This window comes from Bombus impatiens, unplaced genomic scaffold (assembly GCF_000188095.3).
Source record: "Bombus impatiens unplaced genomic scaffold, BIMP_2.2 scf_0036, whole genome shotgun sequence".
Classification (NCBI taxonomy): Eukaryota; Metazoa; Arthropoda; class Insecta; order Hymenoptera; family Apidae; genus Bombus; species Bombus impatiens.
In genome coordinates this window covers 707,289-720,067 of record NT_176455.1, presented here as the reverse complement: position 1 = coordinate 720,067, position 12,779 = coordinate 707,289, and the positions used below count along the sequence as shown (strand labels likewise).

Below are 12,779 nucleotides of genomic sequence, written 5' to 3'. Positions count from 1 at the left end.
CGTCGTTGTATTTACACACTAAGATCATCTGTGCACGTGTACACACTACACGTGTGATCGTACGTGGATAGGGATGCATGTGGATATTGTATGTGCAACAGGAACACCCAGCATGGTATCCCCACCATAATTTCCACGCAAAACGTAGCTCGGCTACTTAACCGTGCCGAGGATGCATTGTTAACATTCCTGGTTTGAATCAGTATTCGTCATTGCGAACGTCGTTCGTATTGTACCTTAAGTTAATTTTTTTATTGATCGAAACAATTAATTGCGTCGCACGTTTACAATGATTCACCAAAATGCTGGTGACAATATTAATTTTTTGCTCGGTATCTATCTGGTTACGAGTCATAAAATCAATTTCATGCACATCATTTCTGATATAGCGCAAAATTATGCTTCATATTTGCAGAATCATTATTCTAATTGACCTTTGAAGCTCTATTATCTTTAAAATAGCTGAATCCAATCTACATTTGTTTACGTTATATATCTTCATCTTGACACTGAAAACAGATCACGTGCTTTTTATACTACACTCGGTGTCAATATCCAGTAAAAAATATTATAAACCATTCTACTTTGAATATATCGAAAAAAATATTTCACAATTAAATTAGGGAAAGAAAGAGAACCATTAGTCTGTTCTTAGAATCTTGTTGAAAATATTATTTCGTCTAATCTATTATTTTCTTCTTTATTTATTCATTCGCAATTTATTGGCCGGTGATTTTCAATCAATTTCCAGCTGGTAATTAAGTTAATACTCTTCTTAGTATCCTACGATAGCTACTGCGTACGTTCATTGTTACGCTAAACGAAAGACGGTTGAGAATAAAATGGTACTCGGCTCAGAGTTGTAAGGCCGGATCCGCTTGAAAAGGAAACGCTGAAAAGGGTGAGCTTAGAAAAGGTTGTTATGCTCTGCTTTATCTTGCCCAGGATGATCCCAAAAAATCGATTCAACGGTTATTTCTTCGAATCGCACCCTTGTACAACTGCGTTGCTCGGAACCCCGTTCGACTTGTTTTTTTTTTTCTTGGTAAAGGTAGGTCATTTTATCAAAGGGGAACGTGATAAAAAAAAAGAAGAGTTGGATATAATTTACAATTCATCGTAAGCAAATGAAGAACAATAATAAAAGAAATTTATACTCCTGTTACAGTGTACTTTACCACCAGTGTTATCTGTCTCAAACCAGACGTCAACCGGAAATATTGGTCATAGTGTTAGCATTTCATCGATAGTGTTGCCCAACTAACCGCATGCAGATCAATTTCCCTGGTGCATGATCCATTGATCTCGATCAAATGGAATATATTAATGAATGCATCGGATAACGGTTACGATCAATAACTATCCTACGGTCTAAGACACTTTATCGTCAAATCTTCCAGAGCTCCGAAAATTCCTCCGCAGTTCCTTAGGAAACAGAATCCATCAAGTTAATTATTTCAAATTGATCGAGTTTAATCTACTTCCTGATATTCCACATAAATCCAAAATTTTCTATTCAATGATGTATTCAATGGAAAACATAACGTATTGGACATTTATATATGGTTAGATACTAATTACATTTTCTCTAATAGGCCTGAGCAAGAACCATGATTAGAGCTAAAAGAAAATATTCAATCATTGGTGGCTTGATGAAATTGCTAAAAATAGTTGCCATCGGTTACTGGTGTTTGATGGACGGTTTTACGAGTCCATGAATGGGTGATGCGTATCGTATTTTTGAAGGTAAACCGGCACGTGAAAGGAGTAGAATAATAGTTTGGCAATCGTTCAAGTATTTATAAGAATTCATCAAGAATATAGAATTTGTGAACACGTGTACGGCTCGCGACAAGAATCGTCTATCACGAAGCCAATATCTTTTCAACTTATGTTTTATGTTACAAGTATGACGAAGCGGAGAATGATCGGGGAAAGAGAAACGATCGGTTAAACGTTACATCGAGCTAAAATTGTGAATTAAAGTTGCGAAGAAATTAGATTCCTGTAACTTCGGGGAAGGAAGACTCTAATCCGTAAGAGAGCAAATACATATTAGAGGAATTTCGAAGGTCACCTGTAACAATGATCCATAGAGAAGAGTTTTATTAAGCGCTAGAACGATGACGAGCGAGGCATAACTGTCGACGAATGATCATGTAATGTGTATAACGTAATGTTATAACAGTAATAAAGTGCGTGTGCACTGGTAGTATATCTGTAATAGGTGTTGGCCATTTCAACATCATGGCCATCCAGATACTTCCAGACGTCCGTAGGATTATTCTTATTCATTGTTTTCATCCGTTATAGAGACTTGAGATGCTTGCCATGTTTCTGCAATTATATAATATACTATATAATTCGTTCCTTATAATTCATTAACGCGAGTCATCACAGGAATGCTATTGATCAGACGTCAGCTGATTATCGAGGAAAGTTTCACAATCGCAGAATTAAATTATTCTAAGACACTGTTTGACATAAAACGCTTCTAAATATTTTGAATATTCCAAATCTTCCGTATAGCATATCTGATTCACGTAAACATCGTTGGAATAGGTCATCTTGGATTATTACTGCGAAATATATCACCATCTTGTTTGCATTACATTTCAACATATTTTGATACCATTCACTGTACAGTTTATTTTCTAGGCAACTATCCAAGGTAAACGAAATAATCTTTCACGAGCCACCAACGAACTAGATATTATTGGCGAGCTCGTTATTTCAACGACGTCGACATGCCCGGCGATCAGTAATTTTTTTCGTTTCATCGTCCATTGATTCCAGGTCGAAACGAGACTGATAGTACATAGCCGCTTTGACGAATATTGCAGAGGACTATTTTTACTTTGATCCTTGAAAATTTCTTCGAAGTACTAGCTTAAAAATCAAAGACCAAGAACAATTTCCAAAGTATGTATTATTTACTTGTTACGTTCGCTTTCTGTTTTACGTTTCGAATTTGCATAGTTCGACTTGCTTATTAGTGCCTTAGCGATAACATTATTCTCACTCCACTAGGTATTCTAATGTACAAATATTTGCGAATATTACAGGTATAACCGAACGCAGTCTTACGCGATACTCATTTCAAATTGCAATATTGAAAAGTTAATCAAATGGAGAAATAATGATTGGGAAGAATGAAATGTGTCTCAGGTAACCGGACGTTATATTGGCATGCAGACAACTAGACTAAGAAGAGGGTCAGAATTACAGATTTATGCTAATTGGTAACTTATTAATATTGCTGATATCATTTACTCGCAGTTGACCAGCGGGTACTGCGCCATTTTCAACGCTTAGAAGCACTTAACGTACGTGTAAGAATGTTATTTTAATTAACGCTCATCCCTTCCCAAGTATTACGTATAATCGAGCTCCTATTTATTAGTTAGCCATTATAATGGCACGTTCGCTGTTTACTTATCAGTTATAACGGTTTCTTCGATGAATAGAATTGTCGTTATGAATATTTAATACAGTGAGAAATTCATATCTTTTTTCAGATCGAAATTTTTCCGTTTTCCTGCTTGTGTCAATGATTAGCACATTGCGAAACGATAATTCTTCTTCAAGACATCCGAGGAATCTAAATAACAAGTGAAGACGCGCTAAGAATCGTCGTGTTATTTTCCTTCCGACGTGTTTCACAACGTCTGTCTTCATCTTAGAGTAAATACTGCATCTCTGTAACCTTCGAAAGATGCAAACCACAAAAAACTTTCGTAGGTCCTTCTCTCGACATCTGCGGCCGTAGTACTTAGATCTTAATCGATGCGTCCGTGAATTTAACGCATAAACCTTTCACCAAAACGTCACGATCTCGTGACCCTTTTGCATCCGTGGTATCCACAGTTACGTCAGTTTTCTTTCTTCGTGTACCGGCTCGTGCGAACGTTATAACTCGTTGAGGTACGTAAAATCGATGTTATCATATATCGACTGGTACCAGTCATTACAGAAATATATAAAGTGAATCACTATGAGTCACTTTGTGATGCAACTTTTTCCAATGTTTTTATCGTCTCTCTGGAAGTTGTAAATTAACGTCTCGAGAATATCGATGAGCGTGTAGTTTACTTGATGATTTTTATGTAGTGGATACGTGACAAACGTATAGTATTTTACACTGGTATAAGAACTTACTTATTGGTATAAGAACAAGTAATAAGAACTTCCTGGAAAATTACCAGATATGATATGTTAATACGTATATCTCGAACAACACCGCAAATTGACTACGCTAATTATCTAGAACCGTGAAGAGATATGCTTAATAGTAAATGTCCGTAGGCTTGAAAATAATATAATCAACGTCCTTGTCGTTCTTTTATGCCGACGCAGTTTTACATCCTCTGTGAAACGTTGGTCGCGTTCGCGGTTGAAAATTCTGTGTCACGGCCCACTTTATTCCTTCATTTTTATTATCATTAACTGGCCACACTCGCTTTGTTTTTCCATTGAATCGTAGTGACACGGTGCATCCCACAATTCGTTAATTCCTCTTACTCATTGCTCGTTTCATATCCTCTTTACTCATCTCGTTGCTAATTCCAGGCACGAAATATTCACGGTCACAATCAACTGCAGCCTTCGTCGGGACGAGCTTTCACTTCAAGTTGCATCAATGAAACGATAAGTTTTTTCTGCGAGGATCATAAGAAGGAACGTAACAAAAATTCGAACTTGATCCAGTGCATCGACAAACGGTCTTATGCAACGCGCTAGAAATAAAGTTACATGAAAGGTTCGACGCTGTAAATCGTAAACAGCGCAGGTGGCTAATGTAGCGCCATGCATACGAACAGAAGATAAATTGCTCGAGCACAATAAAGATAAATTTTGCTATACGTAATATCGACAAGAAATTATTCGAATCTGTCCATTAGTAACTTGCTGTTAGAATCGACAACCTATCATTTATTTGGACATTTCTTTTCCACCGACGCCTCCTTCTTTCGTTCATCGCAAATCGACCAATTCTTTTCCAACTCAACTTGTGACTCTCCCACTGTGTCAAAACTAAAAGTTCGATGAGCTCGAAACAGGACAATTCACCCTCGCTGAGCATCAGATTGCAGTCGTAAATCGTAGGGAAATCTCCCTGTTAAAATCCGCCGACAGAATATCCTTTCCAGTCTATGAAATTTTTATTTCACAATCCTCTTACGCTCTTTCTATAACAATCGTTTTTAACTTGAAATGGAGGACGTACATGATGAAACCATCATAGTCCTATCTTGTCAAGGATCGCTTTAATACTTCTCAGATCAATATCGGTTCCTCAGTCAACCTTCCTGTGCTAACTTTCCGCTGAACGAAGGCGCTACTGCGCCTTATTCCATATTAGAAACACAGGAATCAGATTCCAAGGACGCTGAATAATATTCCACGAACTGTCCAGGTATTGGACCTGATTCTGCCACAGTTAGTATGCAAGCCCATAAACGGGAGAAATGAGAAGTGGCGCTGGAAATAAGTCAGTTCTGATTTAACGATCATAAATGTGCGAACTAGTATATCGGCAAAGGCCGCGCCCTGCGCATCCGTTTCCTAGTGGCCTACTAAAACCAACGTTCTCCTTCTCTCTCTCTTTCTCTCTCTCGTTCTCTTCATGTCTGTACGTCGTGGATGAAAATAACACCATCAAAGCAGGAAGGCAAGCTAGCTGGTTTACGGATTAGAAACGTGAAGAGGGAGGTGGGTCGAAGGAATGATAGCGCTCCTATCAATAAGTCAGGCCAAGGGAAAGGAATATATTCGATTGAAATCGATTGAACTTTGGATGATCAGCTTTTTATCTTTACCTAATGGATATTGTGCGAGCTGTAGGCATCGCTTGTCTATCAGTAGAAGTGGTAATCCAAGAATTATACACGTCACGATCGTTTCCAACTCACCAATTTTAATGAAAGAATTGACTTCAATTTATAATCAGTATATATTGTAATTTTTCCTCTTTATGAAACTCAATATTAAATTTTTCACGTTAGAAGATTGAAAACGACGAAGTTAATGTACCTCATAATCATGCTATACATATAATTATCTAATCGAGTTAAAAGTTCCCTCTTTGACACAAACTTTGCTTTCAGGCTTACACCGGATTACCTTTGATTTTAAGCAGTCAAAACCGTGAAATCGTTGGTCAGTGATTTTCACTAGGGCAACGATCCGTACTGAACTGAAAGTAATACGCTGGAATTGTGCTTCCGGAGTTTTCAAGCTGCTGAGCTTTTCAAATGTCTTCCAAGTATCGACCGGAGGCTGGCAGACCTGTTCGAGTTCGCGTCGATTTTATTCTGTATCGTAGGTGGGTAACTTCGTTAGTTTAAAAAAGATGAAAGGACAAGGTAAGGTCCGTCGCAAACATTATAGAATTTACAGCGATGAAAATATGTCGACGTGTAGCGATTGCTCGATCACGCGAGGCATATCATCAATGAAAGCTACATTTCTTATATCCTTATAAAGGTCTTATAATTTATAATTACAACCTATGGCTATAATATCTTAAGATAATAAAAATATGAACATTATAGACTTCATTAGAAGAATACGTGGACTTTTCGACTAAATTGATATATATTCCCACTGTTAAAGTTTTGATTCTACGGCCAGGAGAAGAGCGCTGAACGTATCTCCCACATTCCCAGTGGATGCTAATTTAGGTCGTGGTGTCACACATCCCGAAAAGTGAAGCGAAGGTTTCGCAGTAATGCTGTTAGCGCGAGCGTTACGAAAAATTAGCACAATGACGATGCAGGCAACATATGATAAAGAGTTTCATGACATTCGATTCGCAATTGTTATTCCCATGGATCATAAAGGGTACGTCTAAACGAGATTAGAAAAGAAGAAAGCAAAACTAGGACGTTGGATGCCTTCGGGTAGCATCGTTTTCACTTGCAATTCAACTCATTTTGCACTCAATTAGCGATCACGAGTATTAACTCTCTGTATGGAAGTTCTTCACAGATGGTTATGTTCTAAATTATCTTTAATTTACTGTGAACAGATCAGGAGATCTCTCGGGTTTTTTTCTCAGTGTCTTATAAAGCTTAAAGTTATATGTAGCTTTGTACAGTATTATTATTTTATCCTTGAAGGAAGTTGATTATCGAAACGTTTGTTTCTCCGTCATGTAACAAAAATACTAGTCGAGAATTACCAACCAGTTAGCTGGTGATAATACGATAAACGAGCACGTCTGCAAACATTGGACGTGTTAACTCCCCGATTGGATCATTACCGCTTCGAAGCCCAAAGCGGGAGAAATGTTTCGACGCTTCCAGAGATTTTTACGCTCCATCGGGGAACGCAGACCGTTTAATTAAATTGAGCGACGTTTCGTGGGAGACTACGTAATCCACGGGAAATATTCAATGAACTCCAATGTCGGGACAGCTCGGTGGCCCTGATCAACAGCAAACGAATAAAGAAATCTTAGTAGTTAATTTCATTTCTTCAGAATCGAATAGTGTTCCAATTTAGAATTCATCCCAGGAGAACGTATTTTGATAAACGAAATTGTCAACGAAATGGAATAAAATCTTAGTGACTGTAATAGAATATTTATCATTTGGACGACGTACATAATGAAACTTAATTGCTATTCCCTGAAATGTATTTCTATCGGACATTGTATTAACTTAAAGTTGACAGAAGGTTCAACGAAGTTGAAATCGACGTACCTATTAATCAAGATAACTTAATGAAAGAGTAGGAAATTGAAATACTTGGTACGTAAGGGAGTCTACATAGTACCCAAAACACATTTTCTGGGGAGTAGTGGGTCACCTATTCTAGTCAGCATGCTGTCGGTCAGATGAAATCGTAAATCGACGGTTACCATAACGACCAACGGTTCTCCCTTTATTTTCCTACCCCAATGTCATAGTATTCTGACTAGATCCCCTGGCCCCTCTATTCTCTGCGATTACAAACTCAGCTCCTCCATTCAAAACCCCCGGTGTTCTATTTCTTTTTTCAGGGTTTTCTATCCTGCCTACTGCTCCTGGCAATTCAGCAATAGATTTAATTTCAATCGAGTGACGAGGAAAACGTACCAACGTCGAATGAACTGGTAATAATATTTCAATCCATATTCGTAACTGATTTCATCCCCAAAAACCCATTTTCAACCCTCGATTACCGGAACAAGATGAAAGGTATGGTAGTTTATTTGAAATAATGAACTTTCAAAGAGAATCATTGACGGCTGTAATAAGTGCAGTAATTTCTTTCCTATTTATTTCAAAAGCATTGTTTTTAAACGTTCCATATATAAAAGAAATAATTGCTGAATGTATCAAAAGCCTCAGGTATTTAACTTAAGATAATACTATTATTATACGTCCATATTGTCCTATTTTATAAACAGAGAATTACTCACAAAATTATGGCACTCGAAAGTCGCCGACACAAAATTACGCACGAATATCGAGAATTCTAGATATCAAACAAAATAGAAACAAGAACGCAGAAAAATCCTCTCATAGCCTTGCTTCGCGTGAGTGCATTTTAAAAGAGGTCGCTCTACCATGATATAGTGTATTTTCGCTGCAGCAGTCGTTGCGGCGTCGTTGCTGTATAAGGAAACGGCTTGGTGCTTTTACGCAATAAGTAGACACACGAACGTGTTGTTTCTTGGCGAGATAATACGTGTGTTGTTGGTTGCAAGAAAAAATTTCTACGATTAAAAACATCAACATGGTCACGTAGAAAAATGGTCCGGTGACCAAGGTAGCCAAGACCTTGAAGACTAAAGCTGACTAGTTTGCTTCAAAGAAACCATCTGTCTTGAATGTAATGGTTCACGTCATATCTCAACGATGCTCTATCTTGCGCAACATCCTTCATTTTAAACCTACAAAGTTACATCGAGTAAACTCTAACATCTCCTCCTCCTTATTTCATTTTCATCGCTCACTTATTTGGAAATCGTATCAGCAGGTTTTGGTAAGGATCCAGAATTTATTAACCGTATGAAAAATCCAGTGATTTCATGCGAGAAACTTTCATTTTTATTGTCATACGCATCGTTGCGTTATAAAGATGTGGCTGATGAAACATCGTGTTTATTGAAATTAATAACGAGGCAATTGAAAGTGTGTCGCGACTTTGTTTCGACGTGAAAGGAGGGAACGATTGTCTGCTTCTTGTCGTGTCGTGCTGATCCATGAATAGAGGCTTTCCCATGGAGAAAATCTATTATTTTCATAAGTACGCCCTCTCAGAACGCGCGAAGGAACGGATTACGTAATGTATTTTCATTTTACGTAACGACCATTACAAAACTGTAAGCAATGAGTCATCTTCCAGTCAAAGTCAGAGATCAGTCTGATCTAGTTTCTCCTGTCGGGTATGTATCGCAAAGGAGCAAAGTACGATCTCTTGTAAATCTAAACTCTAGTAATTTTCATCAGTACTTAAGTAAAATGTTTTATAATTTAATTTACAGGTTTATGTCCTTGTTTTGTCTTTTCTATTGTTTCAAACGGCCCTTTCTATGAATCATTATTGTTGAAATCCTTTCTTTGGTATCTCTGTACTCCTTTATCATTCCTGCAACTCCTTTTCAAGTACTCTTACTATTTCTTTATTACTGGAATTCCTGTTTTTATATCTTGCATTTTTGTATTGCTGAAACTCCTTTTCCTTGATCGTTAATATTTTATTTCTTATTCGCATTACTTATTATGATATTCCACTGGTATTTCATTATTATTCCATACTGCTTTTTTTGTTACTACAATTTCTCATTTCCTGCAACGGTTCTCTTGATGCTAAAAAATCCTCCTAGCAATTTCTCCCATCGAAGTCTTCTACGATTCTTTCCTCTTTGGCTCATTATGCAAATTTTAAGCTTCAATTTCGTCGTGGTGGAATACATATATATCAAGAAGGCATCGCCAAACACTGTACTCGGAAAGAGTTGCGAATCAGAACAGAGCTTCCAGAAATGTCCACAGTCCTCAAATGATCGTTATAAATATTGAGAAAGCAACTCCTATTGATCACAACGAAGAAGCTCCATTTCTTTACATGGTACGCTATTTTCTTATTCTTAATAGAATAGCAAATGTTCAGACAATTTTAATGATCTTCAGTACAGAGTAATTCAAAGTGTACAATAAGGAACCGAAATCTCAATTAGAACTGTATAAAGTGTAATTTAGCCTTGATTCAATCGCTATTCAAAAACATTGAAGAATATGTTGCGAATCGACCCTGAGTGTCATGATATCAATCGGTGCCGCCACATAATGCTTTAATTTAGGACCATGCTATACAGTAGAAGCTTTTGCACCTAGCATTCGTGCTCATTACATCACTCTGGGCGTGAAATTCAATAATTAAGTCAATGCTTCTTTCATCAGGTGAAAACACAGGATATCTCCTAATTTATTCGTATTGTATCATTAGTCGGGAATACAATAGTAATGAATAGAAAACATTTAATGTTATTGGACAAGGTGAACGATCATCAATATTGCAAACTAATTACTTTGACAATTGTCATGTGTGAAAATAAGCTGGAAAAATGGATTCCTCTGATATTCGTAGAAGAATCGTAGCATTCGGAAAAGGAAACTTCGGAGGATATATTATTATTCAAATTCTATTCATAATATAAACTTCTAGGAAGTCTTCAGTGAAGGCTGTAATGATAGTCATCAGCAGTATTTTTTCCATAGATGTATTAAAATGAATTTTTAAATTCGTAAACGTAAAATCTAAAAAATTGTAAATAATGAGTAAAGAAGTCATGGCTGTCGACTCTGTCGATAATAGACAATACAGTAGAGTAAACTCTTCCAATTGAATAATTTTAGTCCACTTCATAGAAGGAATTTAGTCATTAGATGTTTCAGTGTCATAACGTATGCTTAAAGGATTAGGACATGACCGAGGTCCAAACTTTCGAGGCCGCAAAACGAGAGTAGGTCATTGGCAAAATGACTCGCCAGTTCAAGATACCAAGATCAACGAATTAAATGGTCAGCGGTTAAATAAAGGATCTAATAGCATGGACAATTTCTTTAGGAAAGTATTAATGAATAAAATAAAATAAAATAATATATTGACGATGGCAAAATTTATAACAAATTGATTCATTATTTATCTCGTGGCTATATCTTCTACACATTCAAAGGTGAAGAAACAATATTAGACGAAATGAGAACTCTCTCAATGAATGATTTCTAAGATAGGGTTCCCAAAACTTTATCCTCGATCAAAGTCATGGCTACAACACAAGTATTTTACATCGCTTTTCCACATGGGTAGGTATTTATAAAATAAATTGATCTTAATCCTTGAAAAGTTGTGATGTAAAAAACTTGAAAATTATAATTTGGTTACTCCATCAAATTCAATTATAAATAATCAGATAGAATTTAAACAATTTATACAGTGTTTTAACTGTATGAAAACGCTTGTTAGAACAATCTTACACTGTTTTGAAAAATGCATGTAATACAAAAGATCATCGGTATTTGTTTAAATAGGATTCTCTATTCTTTTTATACACCAATCAATTCGTTTTTTCTATTTTTTATTTTCTTTAGTGATTCTTTATAAGGATAAACACATATAAATATTATTTTCAATCGTTTAATTATGTTTATATTTAAAAGTTATATAATTTGTATCATTATTAAATATACACAGTTCTATGAAATAACAAACATGTACAGCGTAAATCTGTATTTATTGTTTACCGAATGAAAAGTTCTCAACTGATTCGACGAAAATGAAATATATACAAACGATACCACGTGGAGAATTTATTTTTACGTTGTTGGTTATTTTATACCTAACCTCATTCAATCCCAATCAACAGTACGGTACAATCTTCCGAACAAGAGTTTAGGTTAGAACTGATCAAATCGTTATTACGTTTTAGAATTTATTCGTAGTTACTACACATCTGCTACACGTCGTAGGTTATTCTATATCAACGAAACATTAAAATGTTCCGAACTGGATTGAGAACTGTACGTATTGCTCTAGGAACAAGAGCCTTTGCAAATGCACCGGCTCAAGAACAATCGATTTCAACTGCTTTCAAAGTTCAAGATCCAAAAGATTTCAACGATCGCGTTAAAAACTCCAAAGTGCCTGTGATCATTGATTTTTTCGCAACGTATGTAAAAATTGGACTGTCATAATGATTTTAATGATAAATTTATCATAATGAATTTAATTTGATTTATAGATGGTGCAATCCATGTCGTATGCTCACTCCTCGTATAGAATCGGTAATCGCAGAGAAACAAGGAAAAGTTTTACTGGCAAAGGTTGATATCGACGAGAATAGCGATCTTGCCTTAGATTACGAGGTTATTTCTTATTTTTATAAATTTGTTACCTATCTTGAAATAATGAAAATAATAGAAATTTTATATATGTAGGTTGGCTCTGTTCCAGTCTTGATCGCAATGAAGGATGGAAAAGTTTTAGACAGAATTGTTGGTCTCCAGGATGTAGATAAACTTAAACAATTTGTAGATAAGTATTCAGAATAATGTAATCTAGTTTAACTGTAATTTTGTTGGAGTAACCTTATGGTTACTAAAGTACTTGTATAATATTGTATGGTAATAAGTGTATAATACAGTATAACTTTTTATTTATATATATCTCCAGAATAAACCAATTGTAAGCTTCTCATATATATATGTGAAATAAATTGTTTTTAATATAATAAACAGATAAAATTTAATTGTTTAATTATTTACAAAAATTTGATGTATCTATTT

General features: G+C 35.9%; 1 protein-coding gene and 1 long non-coding RNA gene across 2 annotated transcripts; both read left to right on the top strand.

The window, feature by feature from the left end:
• The first annotated feature begins 105 nt into the window (after positions 1-105).
• LOC112213461 lies at positions 106-11,522 on the top strand. Its single transcript, XR_004462165.1, has 9 exons — positions 106-1,051; positions 1,169-2,922; positions 3,066-3,326; positions 3,519-3,924; positions 4,570-5,870; positions 6,108-6,325; positions 6,616-7,754; positions 8,006-8,898; positions 8,968-11,522. It is a non-coding gene; the product is annotated as an uncharacterized LOC112213461 (long non-coding RNA).
• A 251-nt stretch (positions 11,523-11,773) lies between these two features.
• LOC100748393 (thioredoxin, mitochondrial) lies at positions 11,774-12,694 on the top strand. The gene is made up of 4 exons (XM_033322137.1): positions 11,774-11,890; positions 11,964-12,163; positions 12,236-12,359; positions 12,432-12,694. Exons 2-4 carry the CDS (start codon positions 11,991-11,993, stop codon positions 12,543-12,545), a joined length of 411 nt encoding a protein of 136 aa, XP_033178028.1. The 5' UTR covers positions 11,774-11,890; positions 11,964-11,990; the 3' UTR covers positions 12,546-12,694.
• The last annotated feature ends 85 nt before the right edge of the window (positions 12,695-12,779 follow it).

Bases quoted from the DNA above. Each gene is read 5' to 3' on its own strand.
- LOC100748393 (XM_033322137.1), top strand. From the start codon at position 11,991: ATGTTCCGAACTGGATTGAGAACTGTACGTATTGCTCTAGGAACAAGA. The intron at 12,164-12,235 runs GTATGTAAAAAT...TTTGATTTATAG, and splicing joins ATCATTGATTTTTTCGCAAC to ATGGTGCAATCCATGTCGTA. The intron at 12,360-12,431 runs GTTATTTCTTAT...TTATATATGTAG, and splicing joins ATCTTGCCTTAGATTACGAG to GTTGGCTCTGTTCCAGTCTT.